The 13,409-nt window shown below is 41.0% G+C and overlaps 1 protein-coding gene across 1 annotated transcript in view; it reads left to right on the top strand.

Annotated features, from left to right (window-relative positions):
• The window catches only part of ccdc61 (coiled-coil domain containing 61), a 37,671-nt gene that overhangs the window by 13,607 nt on the left and 10,655 nt on the right, over window positions 1-13,409 (top strand). Inside the window, exons 7-11 of the mRNA XM_060935913.1 lie at window positions 9,623-9,705; window positions 9,792-10,015; window positions 10,302-10,380; window positions 10,557-10,763; window positions 10,851-10,884. Of these exons, the coding sequence (XP_060791896.1) occupies window positions 9,623-9,705; window positions 9,792-10,015; window positions 10,302-10,380; window positions 10,557-10,763; window positions 10,851-10,884 (627 nt within the window). The remainder of the gene's footprint in view (window positions 1-9,622; window positions 9,706-9,791; window positions 10,016-10,301; window positions 10,381-10,556; window positions 10,764-10,850; window positions 10,885-13,409) is intronic.

Here is a 13,409-nt window from a genome sequence, read left to right as displayed (position 1 = left end):
GAGATCGGAAAATATGAAACGATATTTTCAGAAGTTTTGATCATATTGATAACATTTTTGATGCATTTCGCCACCCGTAAGGAAGCCCACCTTGTCCCGTCGCATAAATCACCTGTCATTGTCAATATGATCACTGTCCAGTCTCTCCAGGATTTTGTGATATTGCGATTTGCAAATTCAACCAATCACCGCAACTTTCCTGCAAATTTGACCAATCGTTGGCGTCGTCTTGAGGTGACGTCGACAAACTACCTTCCGCCTTACTTCCGTGTATACGTTCAAGAGAAGCAGCATGTGCGCAGTGTTGCCAGATTGGGCGGTTTCAAGTGCATTTTGGCAGGTTTTGAACATATTTTGGGCTGGAAAATGTCAGCAGTATCTGGCAACACTGCATGTGCGAGTCAGTGTTTATGTAGGCTTAAATTCTGTTACTGAAAGTGTGTTATGCTTACAGTGAAGGACTGTAGGCACTTTATTTTTATTTTTTACTTAATACAAGAAATTAATGGATGCCAACATTTTTGCCAAAATGGTATTTTATTTTCCATTGTTTAGGCAGCTTCAGCATCATACTGTGAGATTCTGTTCAAATTGTTTTTGTTTTTTTTTTCTTCTATGAAGCCTGAGCCATTTATTTTATTAGTTTATAATTATTGTTTAATTTAGTCTTCAGGAGAGACTGCCTGCACACAGTACTAGTATTAATAGTTTTTTTTTCTTACATGAAAGCTGAGGCATTTATATTATATTTTAAGGTAACTTCATGTTGTGCTATGAGGTTCTATGCACTTTAACTTTTGAACCAACAGGTGCATTTGGATAAGTAAAGCATGTTTTTCTGCATTTTTGTAGTCCTGGTAATCTTTTATATTGGTAAAATTGTTTATAGGACCATTTCTCGGTGTTTTTTTTTTTTAAATCAATAGTTTTTCAGTAATAACTTAATATTTAACATATCACTCAATTTTAAGCACAAAAAGAGAAAATCGCAACAATTTCTTGCAACTTTCACTTCCTCCCGCAATGTAATCGCAACAAAAACCTAAAAACCACCGCAAATTTCATCGCAATTTTTTGGAACACCCCCCCCCCCCCCCCCCCCCCCAACATGAGACATTTTAGCCCGCAACAATCACAAAAAAGGCCCGTGAAATCCTTGGGAGACTGACTGTCCACCATGTCTTCACACGCTACACCAGCTTGAGTTCAGTGATTTTAATTAATGACTTCGCTTTCCAGAAAAGTAGGAAAGTGCCCTTGTAAGTTGACCCATGGCTGTCAAACTGAATGCGCAAAGCTGTGTGCCACTACTGTTTGGGACATTACGTGTGTGAAAGGATGAAATGTTTCACATAGCCTAACATTTTGAGATTTATTTCTGAGAAGCAAGATATTTTTCTTTGTTATCGCTCTGTTTTCACAAGTTAAAAATCGCCTGGATTCCAAAATGAAAACGAATGGTTATATACCAAATGAATGTTCTTGTTCTGAATACTAAAGAAACTGTTGTAGGCCTCGGTTATGTTCTTGACATGTTGTTCATTGACTCACTCATTCAAAGGCTTCTTGAGGCTAAACTTTAGTTAACCAGACTTGTTAACCGTGATGTCTGATGGATTTTTTCACCATGCAATTGCCTATTTCACCATTGCTTTTTCTCGATTAAATAGGTGTTGATGGATATAGAGTTTTATCGTTCAATAGTATTTCTAATTGTGCCACTGTCATTATTTAAGTTTCTGTGTCTAGTTAGACAGGCACGTCTGAGGGGGTGAATTTGCTGAGCGCAGTTGACAACAGGCGGGGGTGGGGCCTCGGGGGGGGTCTGCCCAGGGCCTCGGCAAGGGTTAATGTGGTCCTGCCCGGGGAGCAGTTGGGGGTTAAAGTGAAAAGCATCTACTAAAAAGCATTCTACTTTGAGTGTACTTGGAGGTGCAATTTTTGTTCAATGTTAATTTTAGATGAATCTCTAAATATAGACATGAGATGATGCACTAAAGCTACAATATGAAATGTATCCTCATTCATGAAATAAAAAAATATAAAATTTTTAATTTTGTAAGGACACCAAAGTGAAGCACTGCAATATTAATACACTGTATTGTAACATACCTGCCAACTATCATGATTTGCCCATCATCATTAGTTTTCAGAGTCTTGCTACAGGCTATGGATTTTCATGAATTTATGGTTTTGTCTTTATTTCTACACAAAACCAAAAAAAACAAACAAACCTTTCTTCATATTAACTTCATTAACATTTGAAAATAAAATCCTGAAAACTTTGCTGTTAAACTCTGCCATTGTTTTGACACTCATCACTGCTGCCATCTTACTTCCTTGTACAATGCATACTGGGTTGTGGAAATGATGGCGGAGTCATAATTGGCGATGGCTGTTTTTAGCACAACAGTATTCAGCGCCAGCATCTTTGGTTACTTGCTCTATACAAGCATGCGATTGTGTCATGGATGGTAATGACCTAATTGCTAAACAAAAGGTCAAACAAAAACGCAAGTTGCAGACATTTCGAGAGGAATACTCAAAAAGTTATCCAGGTGTTCTCCTTCCTTCACGAAAAAGGGAAAATCTTGCACCTTGTGCCACCAGGACTTTTCAGTTGGACATGGAAGAATCGACAACATCAAAAACCACATGGGTACGAAAAAGCAAAAATCTTTCAGCCATGCTTCTGATTCTGGTTTCATCTCGTTATCTGTAGCTGCTTTATCCTGTTCTACAGGGTCGCAGGCAAGCTGGAGCCTATCCCAGCTGACTACGGGCGAAAGGCGGGGTACACCCTGGACAAGTCGCCAGGTCATCACAGGGCTGACACATAGACACAGACAACCATTCACACTCACATTCACACCTACGGTCAATTTAGAGTCACCAGTTAACCTAACCTGCATGTCTTTGGACTGTGGGGGAAACCGGAGCACCCGGAGGAAACCCACGCGGACACGGGGAGAACATGCAAACTCCGCACAGAAAGACCCTCGCCGGCCACGGGGCTCGAACCCAGACCTTCTTGCTGTGAGGCGACAGCGCTAACCACTACACCACCGTGCCGCCTCTGATTCTGGTACCAAAGTAAAAAATTTTTTGTTGTTGTTGCTCCTTCTGACGCATTGGAAGTTATCAATGCAGAAGTGTTATTTACAGATGCAATTATTGAACATGGGCTTCCAATTGTAGTTTGAACAATTCAAGTTCCTTGAAGCACTACATATTTTTATTGAAAAGTATATTGCTGTTAAGGGCGGCACAGTGGTGTAATGATTAGCGCTGTCGCCGCACAGCAAGAGGGTCCAGGTTTGAGCCCAGCGGCCGGCGAGGGCCTTTCTGTGTGGAGTTTGCATGTTCTCCCTGTGTCCATGTGGGTTTCCTCCGGGTGCTCCGTTTTCCCCCATGGTCCAAAGACATGCAGGTTAGGTTAACTGGTGACTCTAAATTGACCGTAGGTGTGAATGTGAGTGTGAATGGTTGTCTGTGTCAGCCCTGTGATGACCTGGTGACTTGTCCAGGGTGTACCCCGCCTTTCGCCCGTAGTCAGCTGAGATAGGCTCCAGCTTGCCTGCGACCCTGTAGAACAGGATAAAGCGGCTAGAGATAATTTTTTATATATATATATATACACACACACATGCTGTATATAAAAATAAATAAATAAAAACATCCACTGCCCATAACAGCGTTTTTCTGTGTTTTAAATATTCACAAATCAACACAGAAGACTCAAAATAGGGTAAAAAGAGCAAAATTTCCAAATACTAGGGGCTTGTAGACCCTACTTTAATAGAGACCAATGCTTAAAGGAGATATGCAGAGCCTGTATTTTTATTTTTAAATAAATTTGAGTAGGTAGTATCTCCATCCTTGACTCCTGTATGCTGCATAAATGGTAATTTAAAAAAAAAAAAAAAGTTAAAATCAATCGCAAAGTTGGCATTCGAGCTGCCCCGCTGAGCCAGCCAGCCATGAGTGCGTGACGTCAGTGCGGTAACCGGTTTTAAGGCCGAGGCCTTTTACAGCTATAGACCAAAGTCGTATAATTTATGGTGAAAGTAAGAAATTCCGTTACCGACTTGCTCAACGAAGACTGATTTGACTTCATTGATTGTGGGTTGACTCTCATTAAAACAGGATAGGTGTTCTAACTTATGCAACATGCGTGTACATGCATGCATTTTCACTGAGAAAACGTAAAAGGCTAATTAAATAATCAGATGAACTGAGACAATCACATTCTGAAGCAAATTAAATCTTATACTGGTAACTTAAACACACTACAAGTTACATGTATCAATCTAAATGCAGGTAAATAACGTGGTGTGTTTAATCCAAATGAGAGTCGGAGCTTACCCATCTGTGTTCTCGCTTCTTGAAGGCCAACCTTGTGGCCGATTTGTTTTGAAACAATCTGACTTTCAGTTGTTCGTTCAGTTCTCCGTTCATTCACTTCTTCCACATAAGGGCGAGATGGCTGCAATATCCAGTTTAGAAATAAGACTGCTGCTCTACTCATTCACTTTTCTTCATGCTGTGCATTCTGCCATTATAGTGTAGGCTCATTTGTCATGAAATAAAAATTCGTGTTTTTTTTTTTTTTTGGTAAAAGCAAAAACTCGCCTGATTCTGTTAGAATATGATATAAACGTAAGAAAAAAATAGGGTGCCATTTTTTTTTTCGCGCTCTAATGCCCTGAAATCCAAGATGGCTGCCATGATACAAAAACGGCATAAATTAGACATTACGATTGATATAAATCTGGTTCCAATATTTTTTTTCAGCATCTATTACTTATAAAACTAACTTTAAATAGAGATTTCCACATGGATAACAACTTCCCTGTGATTACTAATCTTTTTATTTTGTGTTTCAGACAGACTGCCATCTTGAATTAAACACGGCAGCCCCATAATTGATGTTTTGAATGCAGTCGCTGGACGCAGTTTTTCCGCATTAGCTTAAGGTTTAAACATTTGGTGTATATGTGTACACAGATGTATTTTCTTTGTATTTGCAGGAAATAATTACCCACAGCAACCATAACGTAGCTTAGAGTCCATATATTAACCAGCATGGCAGAGTCTTCATCTAACAAGAAGTCAAAAACTGTGGACTTTGAACTTTGCTTCATTTGTCAGTTGAGGAGCAAACAAACAGATTATACAAACTGTGCTTCACCCTTCTTTGCTTTCAGTAGAGAAACTAATTGCATCAACTGATGTTCATACGGGGAAACAGAGTTCTCTGCATTAAAGGATCGCATAAGTGGTTCGTCTGCCGATGAACTGCTACAGAAAAGTGTTTCCTACCACAAGACATGTTACAAGGATCTCACAAACAAAACACACGTTGAACGAGCAAAAAGGAGGACTTGTGGTCAGTTCTCCAGACACGGATGTCTTGTTGCTACTGGTCCACATGTATCCACACTTGCCAGTTTCTACAGTCTTCCTCACTGGAAAGGGCAGGCTGAAGAGGAACATTTCTGTCTGTAACATATACAACAACTTAGGACAAAAGCGTGCTTCTGCACTGTTGGGTCTTCATGCTCTGACAGGCTCCGACATGTCTGGTAGATTTGCTGGCAGAACCAAAGACTGGTGCTTCAAGGCATTCATGTCTCGTGACGACGAGATCCTGGATGCACTAGCAGTGCTAGGAAATGACAACGATCTGCCCTCTGATGCATGCTCTCAGCTGGAACGTTTTGTTTGCGTGCTGTATCGATCAAAAATCCACACAACAGTAAAAGAGCTTCACTGATTCCTCTACTCAAATCATGCAGCCGAAGGAGAAAACCTTCCACCAACTTCTGCTTCACTGGACTTGCATATTCGGCGTGCACACTACATAGCCATGATTTGGAGGAAAGCTGATGAAAATCACCCACGCCTCCCAGCACCTGCTGCATTTGGTTGGACATTTGACGCAGGTTCAAGTCACTTCTCTCCTGTTCGATGTTTGAATCCACCAGCTCCTGAGGCAGTACTGCACCTGATAAAGTGCGGATGCAAAAGTGGATGTGAAGGAAGGTGCAGTTGTCGCAAAAACAATATCCCATGTACAGAATTCTGTGGATGTTGGGTTTTCACTTGCAACAACAAAACAAGCCAACCAGGGATAAATGAGTGTGAAGACGTTTGATGTCCACTGCTAAAACTACATCTATATACCATATGACTTTTTTTGCATTTTTTCGTTCATAAAATGACTGAACAATAACTAACGTGGTTTCACTATAGTTATATAGATTTGTTTATTGACTTGTTCATATAATGTGTACCACGTGACCAATACATTACTTTAATCAAACAGATAAGGTCTTTGAACATTTTATTTCCAATATTATTGTATGGACTACGGTGTCGAAATAAGTAGAATTTAATGTAAATGGTAGCCATTTTGTACGCCATCTTGAAATTAGGCATGTAAATCACAACTTTAGCCTAAATTTGATGATTCCATTGGTTTTCTTGTGTTAGAAAACCTATGTTTAGATACTTTGTAATTATATCATGTGTACTAGCGAAGATATTGAATTATTGCTAAACGGCGGCTATTTTGGCCGCCATCTTGGATTTCGGACCCTTAGAATGTGAAGAAAAAATGGCACCCTAATTTTTTTTTTTAAACTTATATCTTCTTTCAAAATCAAATGAGTTTTTGCTTTTACCAAAAAAATTACATGAAATTACAAATGAGCCTACACTATTACTGCTGGGCTCAGGCAATTACTAAAACCCAGGACGGAATGGCATGTCACTGGTTTTAGTAACAACTGCAGGGAGGTCACTGCCCGAGCGATATGTCCCGTTCCGTTCCGGGTTTTAGCAACAACCCTCAGCTCACTCCGGGAGAACTGGTGCAACTGAACTTGCCTTCCTTTTAAAAATTAAATAAAGTACTTTCCTTTTCTTGTTTTCTTTTCCTTTAATTTTTGATACTGCACCCTCTTTCAGCACGGGCTTATAGCCAATGCTCCTCAACAGATCCGAGGTCTCGTATGAGTCTTCAGTAAAATGTGCAGAGGAGAGACCACTTCACAGGCGCTCAATGTGCCCGTGAACTACTCGCAAAACGCATCCAAGTCTTTGCAGTTTGAACATTCTTGGGCCATGAATGCAACGTAAATCCACCTTCTGTCATGTTGCTGTATCGGCCAGCAACACATCTACGTGACATGGCGATAAATTAGCTCAAAATGAAGGATCTGAGTTGTAGTCAGCTCTGTTTTAATATAGCGGAAACGGCGATGAGACAGATACACTTCCTGTTGTGACGTTACAGACGTCAAGGTCATTCACTCGGACTGCTACCTATATAAAATCGCTTTACTCATAAAAATTACTATATTAGATTTATTGTTAATGCTTAAAACTAATTCCTGTGCCATTTCTTGAGGTCTCAAGGCATTTATAAACAAAAGGGAGGCCATGGCTCTGTGTACATGCTTTAAAGTCACGGTTTCTGCTTAAACTGACTGTCGAAATCTGAGGACTAGGCAACCAATATATACTATTCAAAAAAAGTAGGGGATATTTTATTTTGAGATCCAAATTTTCACATGTACAAAGGGATACGAAAGCATGTTGTATAGTTCCTTACTGAGGAAGCATTTCCAAAGAAATTCATCACCCAAACACATCAATGACACACTCATGATCAGCACGGGATGCTACTGATGATCAAGGGGGTCGTGCCACAAATTTGCATGACTCTGAATTGGAAGGTTAGAGCCACTCCAAAGGAAGATTTTGAAGAGAAAGCATCAGATTATCAGTGGTTGAAGTCGTTAATTAAACAGAGACCATGCGCCGTCTAACACAGGATGAGAGGTTACGTGCCCCTGGCATGCTACAGGTTGGCACAAGACAGGTCGTTGTGGCAAGAGCATTGAATGTTTCCCAGTCTGTCATCAGCAGATTATGGTCCAGACATCGTGCTACAGGGTCTGTTCAGGATAGACCACGATCCGGTCGACCAAGGGCAACAACTCAGGCTCAGGACAGATTCATCCGCACTATTGCCTTGAGAAATCGTATGGTAACAGCAAATCAGATAAGGTCTCAACTTCGAAGGGATACTGGCTTGGTAGTGAGTGGCCAGACCATCAGGAATCGACTGCACAGATTTCACTCGCACGCCCGACACCCTCGTGTCATTCCCTGTTTGAGGGATTGTCACATTAGGGCCAGACTCCAATGGTGTCGTCATCATCAACACTGGGATAATCGCCGATGGAACCACGTAATGTTCTCAGATGAGTCGAGGTTCACTGTGGACTTCCTGGACAGACGCAGGAGGGTTTGGCGCCGACGTAACGAACGTTTCCATGACGTTAATGTCATTAGACATGATCCGTATGGGGGTGGCTCTGTAATGGTGTGGGGAGGCATCGCTGCTGCCTGCAGAACAGACTTGCATGTTGTTGCTGGACGTGTCACAGGGCAGTACTACCGGGACAACATCTTGCACCCCATGTTGTGCCGTTTGCACGTCGTTATGGCCGCCGTTTCATTTTCCAAGATGACAATGCCAGATGTCATAGGGCCAGGATCGTTAAAGATTACCTCCAGCAGCAGAATATCACCAGATTACCATGGCCAGCACTCAGTCCGGACCTTTCCCCCATCGAGCATGTCTGGGACATGCTTGGACAGCGGCTATGCCAACGTCAACAACCTCCTGCCAATGTCCAAGAACTTGCTGCAGCATTGCAACAGGAATGGAATAACATTCCCCAAAATGACCTGGGACGTCTCGTTAGGAGTATGCCACGCCGAGGGGGTTTTACCCGCTACTGACTCGGTTTCAAAATGGTGGTAAATTTGCTGTGTGACCCTGTGTTTGTGTTAACCCTTATTCTGGAGAATCTGTCCTTTGCTGACTGTACACAGGGTTTCGAATAAATTGACAAATGTTTCCTTAATGTTTTTCTGTCATTTGTTTCCTTCCTGACCTCATGATCTGCATTTCATTCTACTTGTAAATCCAATATCCCCTACTTTTTTTGAATAGTATATTTCAAAATGCTGATAAAGGTACAATATGTTTAAAATTTTGCACTATTTTGACATGCCCAGATGTGATGTTGACTCACATGTAGAATCATAAAAACTGTATGAAATATGTTTAAAATAATATGGCCATAATTCTATTCTGAGGTGCATGGTTATTTTCATATTCAAACTTAACAAAATATCAGCCCATGTTTTTAGAATTAACTGTACCTAGTTACATAAAATACACGTGTATAACTTCATAAAGTGTTGCATAAATGAAATCGGTACAATGAAATGTTTTAAATGTCATGAGCCTTCATTAATTCAAATTATAAAGAACACAGTTCAGTCTCAAATAACGTGTGGGGAGGGATATTTTCTATTTATTTATTTACCTTTCCTTTAAAAGTGTAATTATCTGAGGATTTAGCATCTAGGATAATTGAGGTAATGTTACAATATTAGGCTGCCAGGATAAATGACTGGTACATTTATTGCATAGCTAGATCATGTTTGAACTCCCCATTCTATGGTTTTAAAATAATGGGTAGTACTGTTGCAATTTAGCTATCATTAGTACTAATAAGAATTCTTATCACCTTCCTAGTTGGAAGAACTGAGGGCCTCGGAGCGAGCTCTACGAATACGTGTGAAGAGTCTGACCACAGAGTTAGCTGTGTTGCGCCGGGGGTAAGTGCTGTGTCTGATCTCTCTAACTGCTCGTCTGCCAGATTTTGTGTGTTCGTGTTTGTTCCTTTACTACCTCACGTTTGTAGGCGGATTACACCGGTTCTGACAGGCCGGAGTGGGTCCAGGGGTGAGGTAGATCGTCCGCGGTCGGCTTCAAGGGAACGTGGTTTACCCCGAGCAGGGATGAGAGCTCGCTCAGGATCCAGAGAGAGAGTAGAGGATCGGAGCAGGAGGTCAGAAGAGAGGGGGAGGAGGTCAGGGTCTTCAGGTGCACCCAACCACTTCTCAAGACCTTCACCGTCTCCAACAGGCATGTGTTTTTTTTATATGTTGTGTGGTATCAATATGCACTTCTCACATTTTGAACTGACAGTGATTTCATATTTTGCTCTTTGTTTGTCTCTGTACTTCTCCAATACATTAATATACTGAGTATCATAATTTTTAGAGCCTTTACTGAATACTTTATGAAGATATTATAAGGAATATGTTTAAAAAAAATTCCCTCACTTCACCTCAGCCAGATCAATTCAGTCAAATGGAGAAATACTATATATCCTTGACCAAGATTTGATGCATTTATTTACTTACTACAGGGTCAAGAGGGCCACGATTTGACCCAACAGCTTATGTTCAAGAGCGACAACGGTGCCAAAAAGAGACAGAACTCAAGAAGTGAGGCTGTTTTCCTTCTATTGGTCATCCTTGTTTTTATTCATTTAGTTTGGTTTTTTTTTTTACTACTGGTTTTGTTTTCCTGACCACTATATCAGATGTTCAGACAACATCTTACTGTACTTGATTTCTCTTTGCATTGTTTGTCCATAAAATTGGATTTTTGCCTTCGTTAGCCAAAGGAAGCTCAGAAGGGACATGTTGGCATCGCCAACTCAGAAGGAACGCGGTCGTTCACGGTCCAGAGAACATGTTCCTCAGTTGATCAGACGGGGGAGTGCTGGCCGGTGCAGGAGCACATCTGTAGAGAGCAGGAGGAGTCGTCACTCTTCTGAAAGCTCGCTGGCTGAGTTTGAGGATCTCGCTAAGCCTCTGTATAGCAGGTCAGTAAAATTAACATGCATTCAGATTTCACTGATGAATAGAGTCTGTAGTGTTTGGGGTATTTGAATAATCTTTCTTTTAACCAGAGGAAGAAAACTGGCATATATTGGTCCAGCTAAGGTGAGTTCCTATTTTAACTTGTTTGAATACAACCCCGATTCCAAAAAAGTTGGGACAAAGTACAAATTGTAAACAAAAACGGAATGCAATAATTTACAAATCTCAAAAACTGTTATTGTATTCACAATAGAACATAGACAACATATCAAATGTCGAAAGTTAGACATTTTGAAATTTCATGCCAAATATTGGCTCATTTGAAATTTCATGACGGCAACACATCTCAAGCTGGGACAGGGGCAATAAGAGGCTGGAAAAGTTAAAGGGACAAAAAAGGAACAGCTGGAGGACCAAATTGCAACTCATTAGGTCAATTGGCAATAGGTCATTAACATGACTGGGTATAAAAAGAGCATCTTGGAGTGGCAGCGGCTCTCAGAAGTAAAGATGGGAAGAGGATCACCAATCCCCCTAATTCTGCACCGGCAAATAGTGGAGCAATATCAGAAAGGACTTCGACAGTGTAAAATTGCAAAGAGTTTGAACATATCATCTACAGTGCATAATATCATCGAAAGATTCAGAGAATCTGGAAGAATCTCTGTGCGTAAGGGTCAAGGCTGGAAAACCATACTGGGTGCCCGTGATCTTCGGGCCCTTAGACGGCACTGCATCACATACAGGCATGCTTCTGTATTGGAAATCACAAAATGGGCTCAGGAATAGTTAGTTTTTTTTTTTTCTTTTTTATCGGACATCTAATTTTTGGGTTTGTTTACCTGACATGTTTCGACGTACAACTTCCGTCTTCCTCAGAGTGTCACCAGATGTTAATTGGTGACGCATCTTTTATCAGCTGCTGTTTCTGAAGGCGTGGCCTTCCTGTCTGGTTTGACAGGTCAGTCACGCCTTATACTGTCTGTTCGTCCCCTGCAAGATGTCACTCCAGGTATGGGAGAGCATGTATGCTCCCTCATCCCGGTTGATGGTCCTCGGGCTTCGCTTACGGATCTCTATGGCCTCCCTGATCCAGCGCTGATGTTTGTTATCTTCTGTGCGGATGACTCTGGCATTCCCCCAGTCCATAATGTGATTTTCCCTTTTACAGTGATCTGTTATAGCTGACTTATAATTTTCCTGTTGTGCCTTTTCTTTTATTGTTCGGGTTTGTCTTGTAGCTGTCTCCTTTTCGCACTCTTTCTTATGTTCATGTTTTCTTGTGTTGAAACTCCTTCCTGTCTCCCCAATATAAGTTTTATTGCATAATTTACATGGAATCTCATATATGGTGTTGCATCTGTTGTCCGGATGTATTCTGTCTTTGGGATGAACCAGGATCTGACGGAGTGTCATGTGTGGTTTGACAGGTGTGTTAACATTGTGTTTCCTCATTACTCTTTGAATGCGTTCAGTTATTCCCCTGATGTATGGTAATGTAACTACTCCCCTGTGTTCTTGTTTGTTAGTTTGTTTTTTCTCTTTCTTCTGTGTTTTGTTGTTTTTAACCTGTTCCACCCCTTTGGATATTGCCCATTGTGGATATTGACATGCCTTCAGTGCATGTTGTATATGTTGTTCCTCCTGTTCTTTGTCCTGTGGATCTGTAATTATTGCTGTGCGTTCATGTAATGTTCTAACTACGGATATTTTGTGCATTATGGGGTGTTCGGAAGTCCAGTTTAAATATTGGTCGGTGTGTGTGGGTTTTCTGTGTACTTTTATTTTGATGTCCCCCTCTTCTGTGTGTTGTATTTTTAAATCCAAAAATGCTATTGACTGCTCCGTTTCTTCATGTGTGAATTTTATATTGCCGGTATTGTCTATGGTGTTAAGATGGTCAGTGAGTTGTTGAGTGTGTCCCCTCTTTACTTTTTCCAATATGTCGTCCACATACCGTTTCCAGAGTGTTGGTCTGTATTCCGCTGGTATTGTAGTGAGTGCTTTCTGCTCCAGATCCTCATAAAAGATAAAAGATGCGTCACCAATTAACATCCGGTGACACTCTGAGGAAGACGGAAGTTGTACGTCGAAACATGTCAGGTAAACAAACCCAAAAATTAGATGTCTGATAAAAAAGAAAAAAAAACTAACTATATTTAATATAAGACATAATGAACGTAATCGAAAGATGGGCTCAGGAATATTTCCAGAGAACATTATCTGTGAACACAATTCACCGTGCCATCCGCCGTTGCCAGCTAAAACTCTATAGTTCAAAGAAGAAGCCGTATCTAAACATGATCCAGAAACGCAGACGTCTTATCTGGGCCAAGGCTCATTTAAAATGGACTGTGGCAAAGTGGAAAACTGTTCTGTGGTCAGATGAATCAAAATTTGAAGTTCTTTATGGAAATCAGGGACGCCGTGTCATTCGGACTAAAGAGGAGAAGGACGACCCAAGTTGTTATCAGCACTCAGTTCAGAAGCTTGCATCTCTGATGGTACGGGGTTGCATTAGTGCGTGTGGCATGGGCAGCTTACACATCTGGAAAGACACCATCAATACTGAAAGGTATATCCAGGTTCTAGAGCAACATATGCTCCCATACAGATGACGTCTCTTTCAGGGAAGACCTTGCATTTTC

The sequence above is a fragment of the Neoarius graeffei genome, chromosome 12 (assembly GCF_027579695.1).
Source record: "Neoarius graeffei isolate fNeoGra1 chromosome 12, fNeoGra1.pri, whole genome shotgun sequence".
NCBI lineage: Eukaryota > Metazoa > Chordata > Actinopteri > Siluriformes > Ariidae > Neoarius > Neoarius graeffei.
The sequence above is the reverse complement of the archived record's forward strand: the minus strand, read 5'-3'. Positions and strand labels throughout refer to the sequence as shown.